Source organism: Sabethes cyaneus, chromosome 3 (assembly GCF_943734655.1).
Source record: "Sabethes cyaneus chromosome 3, idSabCyanKW18_F2, whole genome shotgun sequence".
Taxonomy (NCBI): domain Eukaryota; kingdom Metazoa; phylum Arthropoda; class Insecta; order Diptera; family Culicidae; genus Sabethes; species Sabethes cyaneus.
The window spans coordinates 28090110-28113337 of record NC_071355.1 but is presented as its reverse complement, the minus strand read 5'-3'; the positions used below and the strand labels follow the sequence as shown (position 1 = coordinate 28113337).

At 43.0% G+C, this 23228-nt stretch overlaps 1 protein-coding gene across 1 annotated transcript; it reads left to right on the top strand.

Annotated features, from left to right (window-relative positions):
• The first annotated feature begins 11929 nt into the window (after positions 1–11929).
• On the top strand, positions 11930–21064 carry LOC128742982 (sodium-coupled monocarboxylate transporter 1). The gene is made up of 6 exons (XM_053839483.1): positions 11930–12370; positions 18898–19057; positions 19116–19456; positions 19539–19898; positions 19969–20622; positions 20685–21064. The coding sequence occupies exons 1-6, from the start codon at positions 12168–12170 to the stop codon at positions 20782–20784; spliced, it is 1818 nt and encodes a 605-aa protein (XP_053695458.1). The 5' UTR covers positions 11930–12167; the 3' UTR covers positions 20785–21064.
• Positions 21065–23228: the final 2164 nt, after the last annotated feature.

Sequence of the window (23228 nt, the reverse complement as noted above, 5' to 3'; positions counted from 1 at the left end):
TTATTCGCATAATGCAACTAGCAACGGTGCAATTTGTCCCCTCGATAGTGCTGGCTGATGCTGCTGCTGCTTCAGCAGCTCGTCATTCTGCGCTGGCCACCGGATTGTTGCGAGATGTGTGATCACACTGCCAGCCAGCGCCGCGGTTGGCTTGGACCGAACCAAATTAGCGAAACTCGACCTAGGCTGGGGGTGCTTTTGCCCATTTGTTTGGACCAGATGGAATTTAATTAAGTCAAATTAGTTTGATTGTGTTGATTTGACAGCGTGCTTATTACTCCCTTGAACTGACAAATGAAATATAATCGAATGTTGCACAATATCGGTATGAAGCTTTCCGCTAACGTCTTTGGTTTGGTTCGTCTTCCGAATCATTACTTAGACGTTTATGTATCGGATTCTACATGAAATCTGTACTTCGAGACCCGGTGGGAGTTTTATGGCATCTCTACTCTTTAGTGTAACTGAAAACTGATGTTAATTCGCACGACAGTATTCGGAGCTAGCGGCACCTACCGACTTTGGGAGTTTGGGAGGAGAACTTTCTTCTCACGCGATTACTGTTATTAGCGCTTCGTGATGTCTAAACCCTCGCCGTCTTTATAGGCAGCCTCGTTGCTCGAATGCCGGTCAGCACTTTTGATCGCGGGATGTCTGCCTTATTTTACGTGTTCGTTTTAGAAGAAAAACACATACACCACGATAATAGCAGCCCTAGGGGTGGATTTGACTACCCGCAGCAGGGTGGGGAAAGCTTTGTTCAAGTGTTGAGTGCCAGCAAAAAGCTACATCAAGCAACCATTTAGCCTCTTCAGTCTCAACTTCACAATTGATGGCGGTGAGATATGGAGTAGGACGGAACGAAACATGCCGTAATTTGCCGTTACCAGAGGTACCAGGCGATTATGCAACCGTTTCTGCAAGTTAATGTGACATATAAGTGGGTAAAATGCGGCGACAGTTGTTATGCTTATTAGAGTGAGAAAACTGTTGCCGTGCGAAATGGTGATGCCATCTTCATGTTAGGCGCTAGAATGTCAACACCGTTTGTGGGAATAATGCTCGGTGAGCATAGTTTATTTCAACTGTACTAAGTGACAAGAGAATTTCTCTTTAAGTACACAATGGGCAAAGGCTCGTGAAACATGACACTTAATGACTTTTCGTTGATTACGAAAATGAGCCATAAACGTTATGTTAATCTTTATAGATCCTGTATTTTATATCGCTCACTGCTCACTGCAATCCGCAAAGTATTTTTTTCTGAAATTGGATCATTATATTGCTTTATTGACTAATATACCTACTTTATAGGACAAAGTTTTTTAAAGAAACTTTACAATCGAAAGAATTTCTGTATTGATAAACCCATTTGTCTTCACGATCGCTACTGGCGGGCTGGTAATTCTATTTGAATAACAAGCTGAACTTTCACGCCGGTGCATTATCCAGTCAGCGTATGCGAAAAGCCTGCCGATGTTCGCTCAGCACTCCGGTGCCCCGGTGGTGGTTTGACTACCTTTTTGCGCACAGCTGGGGTTAACCGTTGGGCACAAAGGATCCTCCGAAACATGACTCGTTCGGGTGATGATATAACTTATACCTCAGCGCAATGTCTTTCGTCCGTCCGACTGAACGAACGAGGTAGTTTAGACCATGGTTGGTTGGAACTTTGCAGCCCAGAGGGTCTGCACGCGTATTCGAAATGTTGCCTTTCTAATAGCTGTTGATGTTTGTTCAGTTGGGTGCCGGTAGGACGGTCTATCCACTCTACGAAGCAAGAGGTCAAACAAGCGAACGCATCGGCAGCGCAGATCATGCGCGGGTGTCATTATGATATGGGTATAATGTACACTGGATCGTTAGCGAAAACATAGGTCAGCAGACGATCGTCACAATTATCAAAAGTAGTAGCGATACAAACGAATGTAGGTTTTATTGCCTTTCTTATGTAACTTCGGGACATAAAACAACTATGCCACTGGGTAGCAGCTGAATCAGATGCGATTCTGTTTTGTGACAGAGATTGAAGGTTTTGTACGGACGAGCATGTACGGTGTATCATGAGACCTTGTATGCGTAAATTAAAAAGCGATAATGCAGATGCTGTATAAATTTTATGAGAAGATGCTATTACTAATAAATTTTCTCCACAATTGATATCATTTTGTACACTTCTTTGATAGAAACGCGTACTTACGTTAAACAAAACGCTTATGTACATTAATTGTCATGTTGTAAACAAGCCTGTTAAACTAAAGTACTTTCTGAGCTTCAGGTTAAGCAATACATGTTGGTATAGCATGCAAGTCAACGAGTACTTTGAAGAGATTCCTTTTTTGAAAACTGGATATTTTGTTTTTAGCATCGATGCATGAATCTACATGATGAATGTGCGAATCTCGATTGACATAGGCTGTAAAAGTTAATAGGATCGTCATTACACTATTACTTCGCAATTGTCCTATAAAAGCAGAATGTCAAATTTCGAAATCGGAATGTAGTTTAGTTATTTCAAACAGTGGGAGGTTGTGGAGAAGAGATTCGGCGACCAATCGGATAGTTGTAGACTTATAGAACCCTTGGGAAGGACTGACTACCGGTAGAACTTTTGTAAAACGGTAAGGAACCACTAGCAACGGCACTTCCTTGGATAATTTCCTCAGGATTGGGGAGGGGAAGAAACTACCGGAGGAGTGGATGCAAGGTATGGTACCTTTTTCCAGCACAGAATCCTACACAAGTAGGGAAATTGTGTATAATGTGCCCGCCCTAAGAATAAATGGATATATCTCTGTTATGCTTCCCCAAATTAACGTGACAACTACGAGTATATGTTGATATTTAAGTTGACAACCAATTGCAATTGTTTATTTCATTTAGTATTGTGGAATAAATATGCTAGGAATTATTTAATAAAAGCACCTAAATGTTGTGTTTCTCGTCTGCGCGGGGTAAAATGCCCCACCTGCGGTATAATATGCCCAATGCGGTAATTTGAGTATTTCTACCAGTGACAGACCAGCTCTATTTTGTAGAAAGTAAAACTATTTCCTTTGTTTTCAAAATATCGTATTTTTATATAAAATAAACCTAGTTTCGACCTTCTGGTGCACTTTTTCTTTACTGCATGGGGCACATTATACTGCAGCTGTGGCATTTTGCACCGCGTAGTTGAATTACCTGGCATTTGGACGTTGGTAATAAATTATTCCCACCACGGTTACTCTACAATACTAATTGAGTTAAATAATGGCAATTGGGCTGGTAAATGGCTAGGTAATGCGTACCATCGGTGCCTTGTGCACTGGGCATAAAATAGACCCCACAGTGGTTCACAGCCTCTTACCTAGCAACTCCTACCCCAACCTCCTCGTGGTACCAGCCGGGATACGAGCAACCTCGGGTGGAGATCGGGTAACCAACCCCGGTGGAAACCAAGGTCGTATGCTGACAGGGGAGGAGGGCTCCTTCGAGCTACGTTGGCCCTCCGGCGATACTGTGGGGTTGGTTGCGGGCTTTGCAAGCCTGAACCACTAAAAAAACCAAAGCAATGGACTCCGTAAGTAATAATAATAACTCTAATCGAAACAATCGGCAAAGACCCAGGCGACGAAAACGGACTAACGATTGGAAATTAGGAACATGGAACTGTCGGTCTCTAAATTTCCTCGGAAGTACCCACGTGCTTTCCAAAGAAGTGAAGAGCCGCAAGTTCGACATCGTAGCGCTGCAGGAGGTATGCTGGAAAGGAACGATGGTACGTACGTATAGGGATGGTCATACCATCTACCAGAGCTGCGGCAATACACACGAGCTGGGCACAGCTTTTATAGTGATGGGCGAGATGCAGAAGCGGGTGATCGGGTGGTGGCCGATCAACCCCCGAATGTGCAGATTAAGAATCAAGGGCCGATTCTTCAATATAAGCATAATGAACGTGCACAGCCCTCACCTCGGAAGTACCGATGATGACAAAGACGAATTCTACGCGCAGTTGGAGCGTGAATACGACCGCTGCCCAAGACATGATGTCAAAATTATCATCGGGGACTGTAATGCTCAGGTTGGTCAGGAGGAGGAATTCAAACCGGTGATTGGACGGTTCAGCGCTCACCCGCAAACGAACGAAAACGGCCTAAGACTTGTCGACTTCGCCGCGTCCAAGAACATGGCCATACGTAGTACCTTCTTCCAGCATAACCTCTACCATCGGTACACCTGGAGATCACCCAACCAGACAGAATCACAAACCGACCACGTTCTGATAGATGGTCGGCACTTTTCAGACATTATCGACGTCAGAACCTATCCGGGCGCTAACATTGATTCGGATCACTACCTAGTGATGGTAAGGATACGTCAAAAACTATCTGTTGTAAACAACATACGATACCGCCGCCCGCCACGGTATAATCTAGCGCGACTGAAGCAACCAGAGGTCGCCGAAAATTACGCGTTATCTCTCGAAACCGCGCTGCCGGAAGAGGGAGAGCTGGATGAAGCTCCTCTTGAAGACTGTTGGAATGCCGTGAAAATAGCCATTAACAGCGTTGCGGAGAACGTCCTAGGCAGTGTGGCACCGAATCGACGTAACGAATGGTTTGACGAGGAATGCCAGCAGATATTGGATGAGAAGAACGCAGCGCGGGTACAAATGCTGCGTAGAGCCACCCGTCAGAATGTGGAGCGATACAAACAGAAGCGGAGGCAGCAAACCCGACTCTTCAAGGAAAAGAAGCGCCACCAAGAGGAGAAGGAGTGCGAAGAACTCGAACAGCTGTACCGCTTTCACGACACACGGAAGTTCTATCAGAAACTCAACGGATCTCGCAAAGGCTTCGTGCCGCGGGCCGAAATGTGCAGAGATAAAGATGGAGGTATCTTGACTGATGACCGTGCGGTGATCGAAAGGTGGAAGCAGCACTACGATGAACACCTGAATGGCGTGCAGGCGGAAGACCATGATAGCGGAGGAAGTGACCACATTGGTGCAGCAAGCGACGAAGATGTGCCACCCCCATCGATAAGGGAAGTTAAAGAAGCCATCCAGCGGCTGAAGAACAACAAAGCAGCGGGAAAGGATGGCATTGGAGCGGAACTTATTAAAATGGGCCCGGACAAGTTGGCCGGCTGTCTGCATCAATTGATTGTCAAGATTTGGGATACGGAACGACTACCGGAGGAGTGGAAAGACGGGGTTATCTGCCCTATCTACAAGAAAGGTGATAAGCTGGATTGTGAGAACTACCGAGCCATCACTATCCTGAATGCCGCCTACAAAGTGCTGTCCCAAGTCCTCTTTCATCGACTATCGCCAATAGCGAACAGATTTGTGGGAAGTTACCAGGCCGGCTTCATGGAGGGTCGGTCTACAACAGACCAAATCTTCACCCTGCGGCAGATCCTCCAGAAGTGCCGCGAATTCCGAGTCCCCACGCACCACCTGTTCATCGATTTCAAAGCCGTATATGATAGCGTAAACCGACAAGAGCTATGGAAAATTTTGGACGAAAACGGCTTTCCGGGTAAGCTTACTAGACTTATCATGGCTACGATGGATGGGATCCAGTACTGTGTGAGAATCTCGGGTGGATTGTCGGACCCATTCGAATCTCGCAGGGGACTTCGACAAGGAGATGGTCTTTCCTGCCTGCTATTCAACATTGCGCTTGAAGGTGTTATAAGGCGAGCGGCGATCGAAATGCGGGGCACGATTTTCAACAAATCCAGTCAATTTATCTGCTTTGCTGACGACGTGGATGCTGTCGGCAGAACATTTGAGGCGGTGGAAGATCAGTACACCAGACTGAAACGCGAAGCAGAGAAGATTGGATTGCAGATAAATACGTCTAAAACGAAGTATATGCTGGCGGGCGGGACCGAGCGCGACAGGGCTCGCTTGGGCAGCACCGTGGTAATCGACGGGGATGAGTTCGAGGTAGTCGACGAGTTCGTATACCTTGGCTCGCTGGCAACAGAGGGCAACAATACCAGCCGTGAGATTAAGAGACGTATTATCAGCGGAAGTCGGGCCTACTACGGACTCCACAAACACTTGCGGTCGAACAATCTGAGCCCCCGTACAAAGTGCACACTGTACAAAACGCTAATTAGACCGGTTGTCCTCTACGGGCACGAAACGTGGACATTGCTAGAAGAGGACCTACGAGCACTCGGAGTTTTCGAACGGCGGGTGCTCAGAACCATCTTTGGCGGAGTGCAAGAGAACGGTGTATGGAGGCGAAGAATGAACCACGAGCTCGCGCGTCTCTACGGCGAACCAAGTATTCAGAAAGTGGTTAAAGCTGGACGGATACGTTGGGCAGGACATGTTGCTAGAATGCCGGACAACTATCCTGCAAAAATGGTTTTCGCATCAAATCCGGTAGGAACAAGACGAAGAGGGGCACAGCGAGCGAGGTGGCAAGACCAGGTGGAGCGAGATCTGGCGAGCACTGGGTGCCCGCGGAACTGGAGATCAGTTGCCATGGACCGAAACAGATGGAGAAATTATACTGCGCAGGCCTTGTCATAAGACGTTAGGCCAATTAAGTAAGTAAGTAAGTAAGTAATGGCAATTGACTTCAACTTAGATCTGTTTACCTATGTTTAGAGCAACATTTGCAAAGGGGGCATATTGGCCTGCTTTTACTTATTTGAAAAAATATTAAATGCTATAGCAAATCAAGCGTTTCATACCGTCATTTTTGGCAGGGATGTCTTTTTGAAGTTTATTTTACGCAATCAAATCGCAACAACCGGTTATTTACAGATTTCGACAAGAAAATATCTTATGGAAATGACGCCAAAAGTTACATCGGAAGCTGCTCAGAAACAAATTTATTTTTGTTTTGTTTTTACAGCACAACTGTCATAGTAGGCTAGTTCCATCAAATACTATGCACACTTCGAAAAAATCATGTAAATTTACGTTTTTTGACATGCACATAAATGGAGCATCGCAAATCATATAAAATTACGTGTTATTTCACTTAAAGGCTGATTTATTACACTTGGATTGATGTAAAAATATATCTTTAAAAACGGGTTAGGCTATTTACGTTTCATTTGATGCAAAAATATGTCTGATTTTGGTTTACGTCGAATGTGAGATTCATTTTTTCGTTCTGTGTGGTTTTGCATTTTAATTTCGCTTGTTTAGGGAAAAACGAAGGGGGCACATTGGCCAGGGGGGCACATTGGCCAGGGGGGGCACGTTATACACAATTCCCCTACACCTTGAGGTCACCAAATCAGACAGAATCTCAGATCGACCACGTTTTGATCGACAGTCGGCACTTCTCACTCAGGCATTATCGACGTCAGATCCTATCGAAGCGCTAACGTTGGCTCGGACCACTACCTAGTGATGGTTAGGATGCGCCTAAACTCTCCGTTGTGATGTGAACAACATCCCGTACCGTCGTCAGCCTCGGTTAGTTCTCGCGCGGCTGAAACAGCCAGATGTCGCCGCAAACTACGCGTATTCACTCGAAGTTGCGCTGCCGGAAAAGGGCGAGCTGGACGAAGCTCCTCTCGAGGACTGTTGGAACACCATCAAAACAGCCATCAGCAGTGTAACGGAGTGCTCCATCGGGCACGTGGCACGGAATTCAACGGAACGATTGTTTTGACGATGATTGTAGGAGGGTGATGGATGAGGAGAACGCTACACAGGCGGCCAAATTGCGCAGTGCCACACGTCAGCACAAATCTTTCGAGAGAAAAAGACCTACCTAGATGAGCAGGAATATGCAGCATTGGAGCGGTTGCATTGTCGTCAGGAAACGCGAAAGTTCTACCAGAAACTGAACGGATCCCGCAAAGGTTTTGTTCCGCGAGCCGAAGGCGAAGTTAAGGAGGCCATCATGCAGCTAAAGAACAACAAGTCAGCTAGGAAAGATGGCATCGGAGCAGAGCTTATTAAAATGGGAACAGAGAAGCTGGCCATTTGCATGCTCCGGCTAATTGTTAGAATTTGGGACACGGAACAGCTCCCGGAGGAGAGGAAAGATGGGTTTATCTGCTTGATCTTTTAAAAGTGCGACAAGTTGGACTTTGAGAACTATCGAGCGATCACCGTTCTCAATGCCAGCCATAAAGTGCTGTCCCAAATCAGTTTTTGCCGACTATCGCCAATTGCGAACAGATTTGCGGGAACTTATTAAGCCGGCTTCGTCGAAGGACGGTCTACAACGGATCAAATATTTACACTGCGGCAGATCATTTGTTCGTTATCTTCAAAGCAGCATATGATACCATCGTCCGGAAAGAGCTAAGGAAAATTGTTAGCCTAAAACTGCTCAGCGGTTGGGGAGGGGATATGCAGATGGGAGCGGAGGTAGGTGTCGTAGCTAAATTAATACAATCATTTATTTCACTCGTAGACAGCGAACGCCGAATTAAACCATTAATCATGGGTGTTAATCTTACCAGAGGAAAAATATAAGCACTCGACCTGATGCTGTCGAGGACCAATCAGATAACCATTCAAAATTGCGAATGAAAACTCAACGACGAGGACTGACAACTCCGTTTTGAGTTCGGGAAGACGAATAGCAAATCAGACGTAAAATTGGGGAAAATGTTGCTTTTTGTGGGAAAGACTTGTTTAAAACTCTTATTCTACTGTACTTGCGCTTTTGACTTTGCTGCTGTACCACTAAGTTGGTTTTGGTTTCTATACGATGCTCCTCTACATTCGGCGATGATTCCACCAAAATGCTAGGTCTGTCCAGGCCCCCGAATGGTTCTCTTCTAAGCTGGCTTCAATAGCCCGTGGACGGTCGATCTCCCTGGTCGCGGGCGGTGTGAATAACGTCGAACGGCGCCGATGGTAGACGTAATCGTCCCTTGCCGCCATTGACGATCAATACGGTGGCGATTAACCAAGGCACTCCGTTTACACCTCAACTTTCCTTAACTCGAACTGTGGAATAGAACTGAGAACAAAAAGGCCCTCTAGGACCTATCGGAGGGTATCAGGTACAGTATCACATTAACCATAAACTTAGGTTTATGTACACCAGCAACAACTTTCAAACTTTTAAACTTAATTTACCTTTTGTTTCTATAATTTGGGTTCACTAATATGGTTCTTTAGTTTCCCTTTTGTGGGTTTTGTATCGTAGCACTTCAATTAAAATTATTCTTGACTATTAGCTATTATTGTACACCATCCATTCGATTGTATTTTTTTTATTCTATATTTGAGAGGTTTTCAGCCTGCGGCTGGTTCGCCTCTTCGCGATTATATTCTTTTACAATTCCACTTTAAACTGAACATTTTTTCGTTGCACAATGAAACAACGTTACATTTGTTTTTACATCACAATAAATTCAAAAAACTTTTATTACGACACACCGTGCACACCTCTAACTTCGTTAGATTTTCGAGATCGAATTCAGTTTGAGTTGCGTTTGAGTTGTGTTTGCGTTGACCCTTTTTAAAGCTTCTCTATGTTTGAAATCGGGCTTTCAAAAGCTTTCCGATTTCAAACAATAGGCCGTTTTTGGTAACAATTCCCTCGGCAGTGTCACCCTGTGGTATTGAATACCTTAGTTGTATTTTCGACGGATCTGTAAGCGACTATGTGTGAGTAACCCGTCCGCCCAAAGGCTTGGAGGGTTATCACCCATACTGTTGTGAGTCTTCGTGGTTGTATTTAAAAAGCTTTCTCCCGTGAGTTACCGCTCCGTCTACAGACATGGAGTGTTTTAACCCATACGGTCATTGTGTTCCATTTGGTAGAGCCATCCCGCCTGAGTTATCGCTCCGTCTGTAAGACGTGGAGCGCTATCACCACACAGATGACAGCTCGCCCAGCGATGGATACTCGCTATCCACATCGGAGCAAACTTTCCTCTCGGAATCATCTCTCCGTCTTGGACTTGGTGACTTGGAGAGCGCTCACTCCAATTGTCGACAGTTTGCTCAGAGGTGGACTTAGGAAGGGGCGTTTTCGAGCAGATTGAAATAGCATTCTAAATTGGCGGAGACAATACAAAAACTTGTAAAATCATGGACGAGAACAGCTTCCCCAGAACGCTCGTCAAACTGATCCAAACTTCTATTTTTTTTGTATGCCAGAAGGGCATTAGGTTAGAAGGCAACTGCGACAGTCTTAATGATTGTCTTTTGTGGCAGGCCCCGATTGCTGTACACAGTTTACGGATCGCTCATACCCATTGATGGAGTAATCCTGTGCTCCAATTCGGTACTACATGGTTTATAAAGCCAATGACCGTTTTGGGATTACGGCTCCATACCTGATATGGAGTAAGAAGAAAACTTCCTAAGAAGTTGTGCCTTGATAATGCAAGAGCTCCGCAATAGTTTACACTGGCTGGTGCACCATGGTGCGCTTCTAGTGTGGACTGGGAGTGCGCCGTAAATACTAAAGATAGAGCAATACTTAGTTCAGCAATCTTATGGATAATAATTTATTCTATAAATGCCCCATATATAATATTTTCGAAAACGTCTGACGATAAGCACAACGTCATCGGCATAAACAATGGTCTCATAACCAAGCTGTGATTGCTTGTGAAGGAGTGCGTCGCCACCAGTGACCAGAGCAGGGGGGAGAAAACTCCTTCCTGTGGACATCCTTTTATCACCGAAATCGTGACCGACGTATCTCCCAATGATGGTGTAATTTCTCTGCTCGAGAGCATTGCTTGAATCGAGCTCATTGTAGTGTGGTCGATTCTCTTTTGACAGAGAGCCGTATTAATTGACGCGAAGGACGTGTTATCGAAAGCGCCTTCAATAGCAAGAAAAGCACAAAGTGCTGCTGTTTTGCAGTCGGATATTAGAGTTCAGGACGGGTTACGGGTCTAATGCAATAGTCCCAATGACTTGACTTCGATGTTGTAAGGCCATCATCGTACCTTGAAGCTAACTGGTCGGTTAGCCCAGTTTTGCTTCTTAAATATATACCTATTTTTCATATATATTAATATTATTAAACAAAAATTTTACGAAATGTTTTCCAATTTCTGGAGTAAAACAATATGCAAAAATATTTATTAAATATATCGTACTTTTATCGTTACATCAAGAACAAACCCTCGTTGTTTCCCAGACCATAGCCTCCATCTTTTAAGTATTCATGGATATTTTAGACAGTTGCATTGGTCTAAGTCAATTAAAGACAATTGATTAAGTCATCACTAAAGACGTAAATAAATAAATTTTGGAAGCCTTACGGGCGAGCTGAAATTTGTTTTCACATCTTCGAAGGATTAACTTTTTTGTGAGTTGACCTTTTAAAACCCTTAAACTTTGTGATGGGACTCGAACAACTTGAAATCAAACGAATGTTACCTGGCAGGTTGTCAGTGTTTTATGCATGAATAATATTTAATATACGTAGGTATGTTTTATGTATTGTGATACAACCCGCGGCATGCAGGAAATTTGATATATTAACTGCGTTTACTGCCGTTCACTTAATTACTAGAGCTTCATCGGTACCGGCTCGAGTCGGTTGTAAAGAATTTTTTTTTCGATATTGACTAGTTATCACCGAGACGCACTTGAAGTGGTACTGTCACCTGTAATTGCTGGCGTAAATTAACTTAAATAAACTATTTTTTTCGGATGATTGCTTGTGTCTCTTAGCAAGAAGTGGCGGCTGTAAATATTGTACAGAAGTGGCAGCAATAAAATAAAATCCATGTTCAATTATTACGATTGATAAGCTCTTTCGAAACCGTCAGTTTCGAAAGTCTGTAGCAACTATGTACACTGTACCGTTATCAAACGGCACTCATTTCGTTCTATTACCATATCAGATGAGCAGCAAAGAGGCCTTTTTTGAGCTTGCCTATATTTAGATCAGGACTTACATGAATCTACATGAAGAGGATCATCAGTCTTGGTTCGTCAGCGTAAGCGCACAATCGTCGCACAAAGTCGATTAAAACAGAACGTCGCCGATGTGTCTATAACGTACTATCAATGCAAGCAATTGCACTAGAAGGAGATTGTTTATACTTTTGAGGTGTTGGCAATCACTCTTTATAAAAAGAAATTATGACCACCCATCGGAGTAATTAAGATAGTGATTTGCAGTGATTGTTACGTGAAGTTTCAATATACCTAGTGTTTGGAACAAACTTTGTGTGTTTTCTATAGTGCTAGGATTGAGACAAAAATAATGGCTAAACAGATCACCGAAAATCCGTACGGTCAGTTTTCGACCGAGGACTATACGGTGTTTGCGGTGATGTTAAGTGTGTCGGCGGCAATCGGGGTATATTTTGGTTTCTTCCAGGGGAAGAAACAGCAAACCACAGAGGACTATCTTCTGGGTGGTCGACAGATGAAAACTTTGCCGATTGCGGTTTCATTGATTGCCAGGTGAGTTGATTCATCAAATTATAATCCAGTGGTTTACAGTGGTTAGGTTTAGGGATGCATTATTCCGAGTTGGGATAACTCTGGCGGAATCAATTCTAAAACTTTGTAATAGTGAGCAGAAATTAAAAATATCAATTTAGGTCAACACAGTGCAAATTACGAATTCCGATATTTTCAGTTTTGATTAAATTAAATCATCGTTCAATTATTTTATTGAGTGATCGGTTGAATGATGATAGGGCCTGTTAATGAAAATAACATTTGAGTTCTAAAACATCATACAAAAAAAAATGTTGGTAGAGTAAAATTATAACGCTTTACTTTTCATATTTCAATGTATCAGGTATGCATTCTTGTGTTATATGTTTGTTGTAAGACAATTAATTCAGACTAATTTCTTAATGTGTATATTTTTCCGAGGTTGCTTCGGATTACTGTTGATGGATATTTGATGAATAGCGACAACTTGCTAAATCGGGCCAAAAAAGCACTCAACCTAATATTGTTCCACAAAGGGCTCTTCTTGGTTTATGGTTTCAGAAGTTTCGAAAGCTGTTCACTGTTCAGTCCACAACTGCAGAATATTTACTAAACGAGGAACTTTTTCGGGAACTTCAACCTTTTTTTTATTTTGCTCTTCGAGGACACTCAGCCGATCGTAAAATTCTCGTCCAGAAATTTGTCCGAAAACGGTACGGCGATACGTTTCATCACAATGAAACAATCGTATTTCGCCAGTATTTCTCGTAAAATTGCCTCGAGTGTTTCTTTGCCATCCGATTTAGTTTCGCGTTACAGTTCGATAAAAGCTATGATCTGAAATTTCTTCGCTTTTTGAACATAAGTTTGCGAAACTCCAGCAATTTTCACCGCGTCCCTCGACTATAACTTCAGGTATCAATTCGAGAATAGCCGCTACGATCCTATTCAGTGGGACCCGATGGAATCCCTGCTGTTGTTTTTAATAAATCCGCTTGCAGTTCCATTCTGCTGTTTTTTTAAATAAGACTTGTGTGCAAGCGAAAAATTCCCGGAATACGGAAGATTTTTTTAAAAATTTTATACACTTTACATCGGTGATGCATTCGTGTCTGCGAATATGGAAGAAGTCTTTTATGTTTTCAATGTTCAAATCTGGAGATCGACAGAACGTTAGAAATTACCGTGGTATCACTAGCCTGACACATTCCACCCGTATCCGGTGGGTTTGGATATTTAAATCTTTATACCCGACCATCTCTATTGCACATATTGAACATTAAAGATGGTCCCGTACCGTACCCGATGGGTTAGGACCGGGTTCGGGTATCTGAAAAAATAAATTTACGGGTTCGAACCGGGTACGGGTCGAGTTCGAGTATTCAAATTTTCATACCCGACCATCTCTAGTACTAATTTGCTAGAGTTTACTTCGTCGTGCGTATTGCATATGGAGAAGAAAGCACACATTGATGTCATTTACACTGATCTAAAAGCAGCTTTCGGTCGTAATTTTGCGACTTGGTGCTTCGAGTCAATTCGTGGTATGGTCGATAGGGGCTCAACCAACGCGGTAAAATCCTACGCGTTAAGCTGGGTATAAGTATATCTTCACTATTTACTAATAATACTGGACTTTTGCAAGGAAGCAACATGGGACCCTTGCTATTCATGCTGTTCTTTAATGACTCTGTTGCTCGCATTTGGCTGTATATCAGTATATGCTGTCGACCTAAAATTGTTTTAATTTATTATATTATATCTTCGACTTGCAGTTGTACAGACTATTTGATTGAGTCTAATAGTTGTATCCTACGCTAATAAACAAATTTACTGATATCGAAATCATACACGTCACCGGCATCATTGAAGACACGGTAGCATATGGGCCAAGGTTCGTTGTACCCGTATTTTGTACTATAAAAAGGCTGCCACAGAAGGATATGATTCCGGAGTTGCCTTCGGGGGACACGAATATTTACCTGTATTTGTATTTGAATGCAACTGTGAACAGGTTGCTTTCAGTCCAAATATCCAAATATGGTGCTAGTTGTGGGAACAGGGCCGTAGCCAGAAATTTTTCTTAGGGGGGGGGGTTTACAGAAAAAATTGACATAGCATAACCTTAGAGACTTTATTCAGGAAATGGGGAATTATTTTCAATCATCATAAGCAATTTTGGTTTATACGCCGGATTCTTCATTTGACAAAAAAAAAAATTGTTATAAATTAATATACAAGAAGGTAAATGTTGAAATTGCGCCTCCCAGTTGACATCATGGTACGTTGTATATTCAAACTTTGGCTGGGAGAGACTATCAAAGTCAATAGGATCGAGTCCCTTCCAGGCGCGGCAAAAGTCGAGACAAGTTGACAGCTTAACCTGCATGCTTTTCAACATCGCCCTTGAGAAGATGAACCGGCGAGCAAAATCGAAACGAGAGGCTCAATTTTCAGTGAAGGGGGTTGATACTCTCCCTGCTACGTCGACGCTCACCGATAACTCAAGGTTTTGTAGAAAATAATCAGACAGGCTTAATCGGGGATAGCGCTACAACCCTACAACGGACCAAATTTTCACCATTCAACAGATCTTGTAGAATTGTCGGAAATACAACGTACCCACGCATTATTTATTTTTCTGATTTTAAGGCAGCATATGATACAGTCGATTGAAACAAGCAGTAGCAGATAATGTACAAATACGGTAAATGTTGACCATTCCACGGATGGTAAACGTTGACGGTGACGGGCTACAAGTGGTAGATATGTCCGTGTATTTAGAAACGCTGGTGACCGCGGATAACAACGCTAGTGAGGGGATCTTATGGCGCATTCAAGCAGGAAATCTGCCCTACTTTAATTGACGCTCATCATCCGCCTGTAATCGTTAGCTTTTACCGGAATCTCCAGCACGTATTCATTGATGATTCTGATCCTTCCGAATTCGACTTTCAAATTCGCGGCGATTATGATGCGATGAATGCAGACCTGCAGACAATTGACTGGACATTGATTATAGACCTTTCCATTTATGTGTGTATTGGTGCTTGAAAATGAGGCAAATAGGCATTAGCTCTTCCCCTAAATGAGGCAAATATCGTGTATATACACGCGTATTCCATGTTCGATAGTGTGGGTGCTTGAGTTGTCAGAAGGCTATATTACCTACCAAATGAGACTAATAGCGCATAAATCGGTTTGGCCATCTCTGAGAAACGTTCGACTAATTGGCACCTTGAAAAAGCACATTTTAGGCATAACTTTCGAACCGCTTGATTGTTTTCGATAAAACTCTCCTAAAAAAATCAGAGGGGTTGTGTACAAGACACGACCGCATATATAGGTGACGCAGGACTACGTAAGTATCTTTGTAGTGATAGTAGCTTGTATTCATGCTTGTAATCATTCGATTCTTCATGTATACATGCTATATGCAACATATATGCATGCTACACGCGTTGTATGTAACATTTATCAAAGTAGTAACATTGCATACGTTCAATTCTCAAAAGATTGTGCATTTGAAAACACTTTAACAAAATCAAGAACACAAACTTTTGCTTTCCTGCTACCTTACTGAAATTAAAGATTGTTTTTATTATCCATGGTTGCCCACGTTGAAGGGATTTTACCAATTCAATCCTATTTTATCAACAGCACATCTTTTCACTACAGTTCTAATGAAACGGCAAGCATGCGTATTCATACAGAGTCGTATTGTAACCGAACACTACAGCTGTAGCACATTTTTCCAACACAGATATCAAATTCGCCGAGGTTTAATCGTCTCGCAGTAAAGAATTTGCGATCTGTTGGGACAACGAACTTGTGTCATTTTTTCTGGCACACTTCCCTAACACAGACATCAAATTGGACTAGGTTTAATCGCGTTCGTAAGAAATCTGTTGGCATGAGGGGGCTTTGTCACTCTCTGGCGTAGTTCCCAAGCAAGGACATCAAAATGGTCTAGGTTTAACCGCGGTGTTAAGAAATATTGTTGAAATGAGGCGACTTCGTCACTTGTTTTGGCTTACTTCCCAAGCACAGATATCAAATTGGTATTGGTTTAGATCATCCTAAAGAATCTTCCAACCAATCACGAAGCGAGAATTCTGGTAAAACATAGGTTCATTATTTTCAATTTTTCAATAGTTCAACATCAAGAATCCATACTTTTCTTCATTTAGGTCAATTATTAGAAGATTTTCCGATCGATTGGTGTAAGAATATTGAAAATCGATCGGAAACCCGCTGAGCTATTAGCGCTCAAAACCTTTCATTTTTCGTGACGCATTTTTCGATTTTTTGGAATGACACCCTGTCTCAAAACTTGCCGTAAGACGTAGTCCTACGTCAAAAATTTGCAGTAGCAAGAGCCTTTATTTGATAATAAAATTGTTGAAATCGGTTGAGCGGTTCCGGAGAAAATCATGTCACGTAATTTTTACATTTTTGCTTATAACTTTTAAACAAAATGTCGGACCGCAAAACAATTCAATAGTGATCTACAAGGTGATAACACCTTTCAAAAAAGCGTAAAAAATAATGATTTTCATAAAATTTTTAGTCGTCGTTTTAGTCGTGTCCCCTAAACCCTTCTTTATCAATAGACTTTGCAGCCGGCTATTAGAGTACAGGATGGTTACGGGGTTAGTGCAAAAATCCTACTGACTCTTTCTTGCAGCACCGCCTAGCCGAGATACGAACATACGACGACTGGCTTGTTAGACCAGCATCGTACTTCGAAACCAACTAAGCGGCTCTGTTGACAAATTCACTTTCAAAATTTACGAGGCAATCAAACGACAAGTTCCCCGAATGCGCTCACGTCGTAAGCCCGCATGGGGCAACGCTGAACTCTCCCGCCTTAATCGTTTGCGGAAATCTGCTCTTCGTGCGTATTATAGAAGCAAAAATTCTTCCAATCGTCTACGCTTTACAAGAGACTCTACCGAATCTATGCACAGAAAACAGAGTGCAATCTTTGGCTTACGCCGTTTTTTTTTTGGAAGTTTGTAAACTCAAACCTTCTTGTGTGTATCTGGAAAACGCTGAAGCTTCTACCGTAAACCGTAAATGTGATCTGTTTGCTCAATATTTTTCAGAAATGTTCAGTAACGAGTGCGCTACTTCAGAAAGTATAGCAACAGGACTTCATTTTGTTCCGAGTGATGAGATTGTAACTGAAACGTTCAACGTTACTGGTGCTGAAGTTGCTGATGCCGCTGGTAGAATGATATAGTGCTATTTGGCAGAATGATAGGGTGGTTTTGAAATTGCCAATCGCTTTATTATGCAATCTCTCCAAGCAATGTCACCAATTTCCTCGTATTTGGAAGTCTTCCTTTATGCTTCGTGTGTTCAAGAAAGGCGACAAACGGAATGTTTTCAAAAGTTTTCGAGGCAGTTGTTTATAAGCATCTCTGGTTTCATGTTAAGAACTACATATCTACGTCCTAGCATGGTTTCTTTCCTGGAAGATCCGTTTCAATTAACCTTCTGGTGGTCACCTCTCTAAGCCTGCACGCAATAGACCAGCGTTGTCAGGTTGATGCAGTCTACACTGACTTGAAGGTAGCATTTGATCGCGTGGACCATGCAATTCTGCTGGCTAAACTTGATAAACTGGGTATGTCCGCTGGCAAAACTCGGCAGTACCTCAGGGTAGCACGTTAGGACCTCTACTGTTTTCTTTGTTTATAATCGATATATCCCGACTATTACCGTCCGGCAGAAGATTGCTTTATGCGAATGATGCCAAAATCTATATCGTTCGCTACTCCAACTTCAAACTTCAAGACTTCAAAAACTGATTGACCGGTTTTCTGAATGGTGAATGTACCGTCATCACGTTCTCCCGAAAAACGATTACCGCATCGATGATCAAGTTTTGCAACGTGGTGATAGGGTTACTGATTCGGAGTTATTTTGGATGAGCAAATAACGTTTAGACAACATTACGGGATGATTATCAACAAAGCAACTCGACAATTGGGAATGGTACTAAGGATTGGCAAAGAATTTCAAGACCCTGGAACATTGCGTGCTTTGTACTGCTCGCTGGTTCCTTCGTTAGAAACAAGTTACGCTGCGTGGGTCCCCCACAATGACTACTGGTCTCATCGAATTGCCACTTTGAGCGTGATTTGGGCAACTCAGTGTGGCTTGTCCCAGCCAGCATTCCATTTAGACCAATGGGTCAGTTGAAATTATTTAATAAATTTCAATATTAATATCAATGAAATACATACTCATTTGACTATGAATATAATATTCACAATTCTTAAACACCGATGTCAATCAAACTACAAACTACAAAAGTAGTCCCGGTACTTACCTTCATTGATCATAACATAGTTTGGTATCTGGTCTAATTTTGGAAGAAATAAAGTCCGGTGATGCCACCCACAAATATCAATCAGTTCACTTTTGTGCAAACATTTATTGATTTAACTTTGTTACTTGCTCGAACAATTATTATTTGAATTTTATTCAGCCATATTCAATTGTATTGACCAGATTCTCTTTTCAACACCTTCCAACAGCCAACTATCCGGTGTCTCCATCATGTCTGTCCCAGCGGAAATGTACTCCTACGGCGCACAGTACTGGATTATCGCGCCGACGATGCTTTTCATTGTGCTGATTATCAACTATGTGTTCGTACCGGTATTCTATAACAATCAAATCGTCAACTGCTATCAGGTAACCGCTAGGATAATTTTAGTATCTTTTTTAAATAATGCAATCCTTTTCTTCACAGTACCTCGAGGATCGGTTTAGCCCGACGGTGAAAAAGTTCGTTACCGCAACGTACGTTCTGAATATCTATCTGATCCTACCGATTTTCATCTTCATCCCTTCGTTGGCTTTCGCCCAGGTTACGGGCACTAACGTGCATACGATCAATGGAATCGTGTGTTGTGTGTGCGTTTTCTATACCATGCTCGGGGGTATCAAAGCCGTCGTGTGGACCGATGTAGTGCAAGGACTTATCATGTTTGCTTCATGTTTCCTGGTGGTGGCGATCGGCGTTTATAAAGTTGGCGGCTTCTCTGAGGTATTCACGAGAGCAGCGGCCGGAAATAGGCTTGAACTATTCGAGTAAGCAAATCCATTCATAGACGCTGACCTAGCTGATAACCTTATACTTGTTCTTTTACCCCACTAATTGTTCTACAAACAGCATGAATCCTAACGTCATGGCGAGGCAGACGTTCTGGACTGCCAGCGTGGGGAATATATTTCTGTGGACAGGTTATCTGGGATTGAATCAAAGTTGCGTCCAGCGAATGGTAGCGGTACCGAGTATAAAGCATGCACGGGCAGCATTATGGATTTTCTGTGCTGGATTCATTGTTATTACCAGTTTAAACTGCTTCACAGGAGTGGTTATTTTCGCTAAATACTTCGATTGCGATCCAATTAAAGTGAAGTTGGTAGAGAAAGCTGATAAGCTGTTGCCATTCTTTGTACAAGACGTTGTGGGTAATCTAAAAGGAATGCCTGGGGTTTTTATTTCGTGCGTATTCAGTGCTGGATTGAGGTAAATATTATCTGTTCAAATTAATCATTGGAATTCCCCATTTATACGTGTTGTTTGCGAACATTTCCAGCACAATGTCTGCCAATCTTAATTCTATAGCCGGAATAATCTATGAGGATTACATCCGGCCATTTAAACTGTTTAAACATTCTGATGCTTCCGCAAATTTCACTATGAAGCTATTGATCTTATTCAGTGGATTGTACTGCATCGTAATGGGTTTGGTGGTGGAACAGTTTGGCCACATCCTGCAGATGGTGGTAACCATCGCCAGTGTCACGCAGGGAGCAGTGATGGGCATATTTTGTCTTGGTATGCTCTGGCCTTGGGCCAACAAGCATGGAGCCTTGTGGGGATCGGCAGCTAGCGTGATTGGGGTTTCGTGGATCATCGTCGGTGGAGCCGTCACAAATGGAGCCCTCAGTTACCCACCGAAACCTACAAGCGTGGACGGTTGCGGCGACTATGGGTTCAACGTAACGCAAACGTTTTCTCAACCGACGCTTCCGGAAACCAGCCAGGAATTTTCTATTTATAAGATCTCATTCGTGTGGTACTCAACGGTCGGCACATTGCTGGTATTTCTGGTCGGTATGCCGGTTAGTTACTTAACAGGTTCACAGGATTTGAACCAAATTTGCGCTAAGCTGATAGCGCCCGTGGCACAATGGATGTTGCCTCATGAGATGACCGCCAGTGAACTTACAATTGAAACGGACGATGAGTAAGCTTAATTTGGTTATCGATTTGGTGGGGAAATTTATTATATTTTTTTTATTATTGTAGAAAAATTGAGGACCTCCAGATTAAGCAGCGATGGGTATTGCCCCCAGCGCAGGAGCACGATGGGAACAAAATAAGTAGAGTTGGTGAACATATATTATAACACATCTTGATGCAAAGTCTGGTAGTCTAGATAATTGTATAATTTGATAGGCAATATTAACTGACTTAGTATACTTAAACTTACTAGTAATTGTGCAGTCTATTGCCGTAGAGTTAACTTTTTTTAAAAATAATGAGATGAATTTTTCTTGGGTAACTTTCGATGGACTTTATCTGAGTGATAGCAATGTGAAAATTTGCTTACTATGCAATATTATCAACGGTTATTTTTTCAACCAAAAAGGATTTTGTGTTGTAATTTGATGAAATGAGCATGACTGCGTACAACTGCTAAAAATATTAAAAAATTTAGTACAATGTACTCAATGTAATGAATACTTTTATTAACTGGTTCCTATTCCACAGTTCTGATGATTTAATAAACAGAACTTTTGATAAACAAAAGTTGCAGTTCTCTTCTTATCTCTTACCTACTTACTAACCTAATTGGCTTGCCGTCCTAAGACATACCCTGATGAACAATGATGGATTTGAAGCAAACACCATTTTTTAGAGTGTCCGGCATTCTAGCAATATGCCCTGTCCATCGTATCTGTGTAGTTTTAGTCTTCTAGTCACAATTGCTTGTGAAGTCCACAGTAAGCACGACTTCTGCTGATAATACGCCTCTGAGTCTCACGGCTCGGTTGGTGTCATTGTCCGCCGGTACCAGTGAGCCAAAATATTCGTCAACAACCTCAAACTCATCGCCGTCGATCGTTACACAGATACCCAAGGGGCGTCGGTCAGCATGCACTTTATTTTAGACGAATTTCGCTAAGTTTATAACACCTTGTAGTACTAGTTAATGATGGTATGTTAATCATCACCTTTTGACAAAGCCCTCTGTGTGATTCGAATGAACACCATAATCCAGCCGAAATCCGAACATAGCACTGTGCACCATTCATCGTAGTTTTAAGTAGCTTCCTTGGGAAGACATTCTCGTTCATGATTTTCATAGCTCTTTTCGGTTGATTGTATCATATGGAGCTTTGAAGTCAACTAACAAATAGTGCGTCTGAACTCTGTATTCACGACCTTTTCGGTGGATTTGCCGCAGTGTAAGTATTGTACTGGCTACGCACTGGCTAGAGCGCTGCACTGGGTCATTGTCAAGATTTGGGAGGATGAGCTACTACCGGAGGAGTGGACGGAAGGCATCGTGTGTCCGATCTACAAAAAGGGCGACAAGTTGGATTGTTGCAATTACCGCGCAATCACACTGTTGAACGCCGCCTACAAGGTACTCTCCCAACTTTTATGTCGTCGACTATCACCATTTGCAAAGGAGCTCGTGGGGCAATATCAAGCGGGATTCATGGGTGCCCGTGCCACCACGGACCAGATTTTCGCGCTTCGGCAAGTGTTGCAGAAATGTCGCGAATACAACGTGCCCACGCATCATTTATTCATCGACTTCAAATCGGCGTACGACACGATCGATCGAGATCAGCTATGGCAGATTATGCACTACTACGGATTTCCGGATAAACTAACGCGGTTGGTCAAGGCGACGATGGATCGAGTAATGTGTGTTGTTCGAGTATCAGGGGCAGTCTCGAGTCCCTTTGGATCTCGAAGAGGGTTACGGCAAGGTGATGGGCTTTCATGTTTGCTGTTTAACATCGCTTTGGAGGGTGTGCTAAGAAGAGCGGGTATAGACACGAGTGGCACGATATTCACGAAGTCCGTCCAGCTTCTTGGTTTCGCTGACGACGTTGACATCATTACACGTACCTTTGAGAGGATGGCGGAAACGTACATCGGACTGAAAGCTGAAGCCAAACGGATAGGACTTGTCATTAATGTATCGAAAACAAAATACATGAAAGGAAGAGGTTCTAAAGAAGTAAATGCTGACCTCCCTCCCCGGATTCATTTAGACGGTGATGAAATCGAGGTGGTAGAAGAGTTCGTGTATCTGAGCTCACTGGTTACCGCAGACAACGACACCAGCAGAGAAATACAAAGACGCATTATGGCAGGAAATCGTGCCTACTTTGGACTCCGTAGGACGCTGCGACCGAACAAAATTCGCCACCGCACGAAGTTAACAATCTACAAGACGCTGATTAGACCGGTAGTCCTTTACGGCCATGAGACATGGACTATGCTCGTGGAGGACCAACGCGCCCTTAGTGTTTTCGAACGGAAGGTGTTGCGCACCATCTACGGCGGAGTGCAGATGGAAGACGGAACGTGGAGGAGGCGAATGAACCATGAATTGCATCAGCTGCTTAGGGAACCACCCATCGCTGCCACCGCAAAAATCGGTCGCCTGCGATGGGCTGGGCATGTCGTGAGGATGTCGGACGACTGCCCGGTTAAAAAAGTTCTCAATAACGATCCGACTGGAACGAGACGGCGGGGCGCGCAGCGAGCAAGATGGATCGATCAAGTGGAAGGCGACCTGCGGACCCTACGTAGACTACGTGGCTGGCG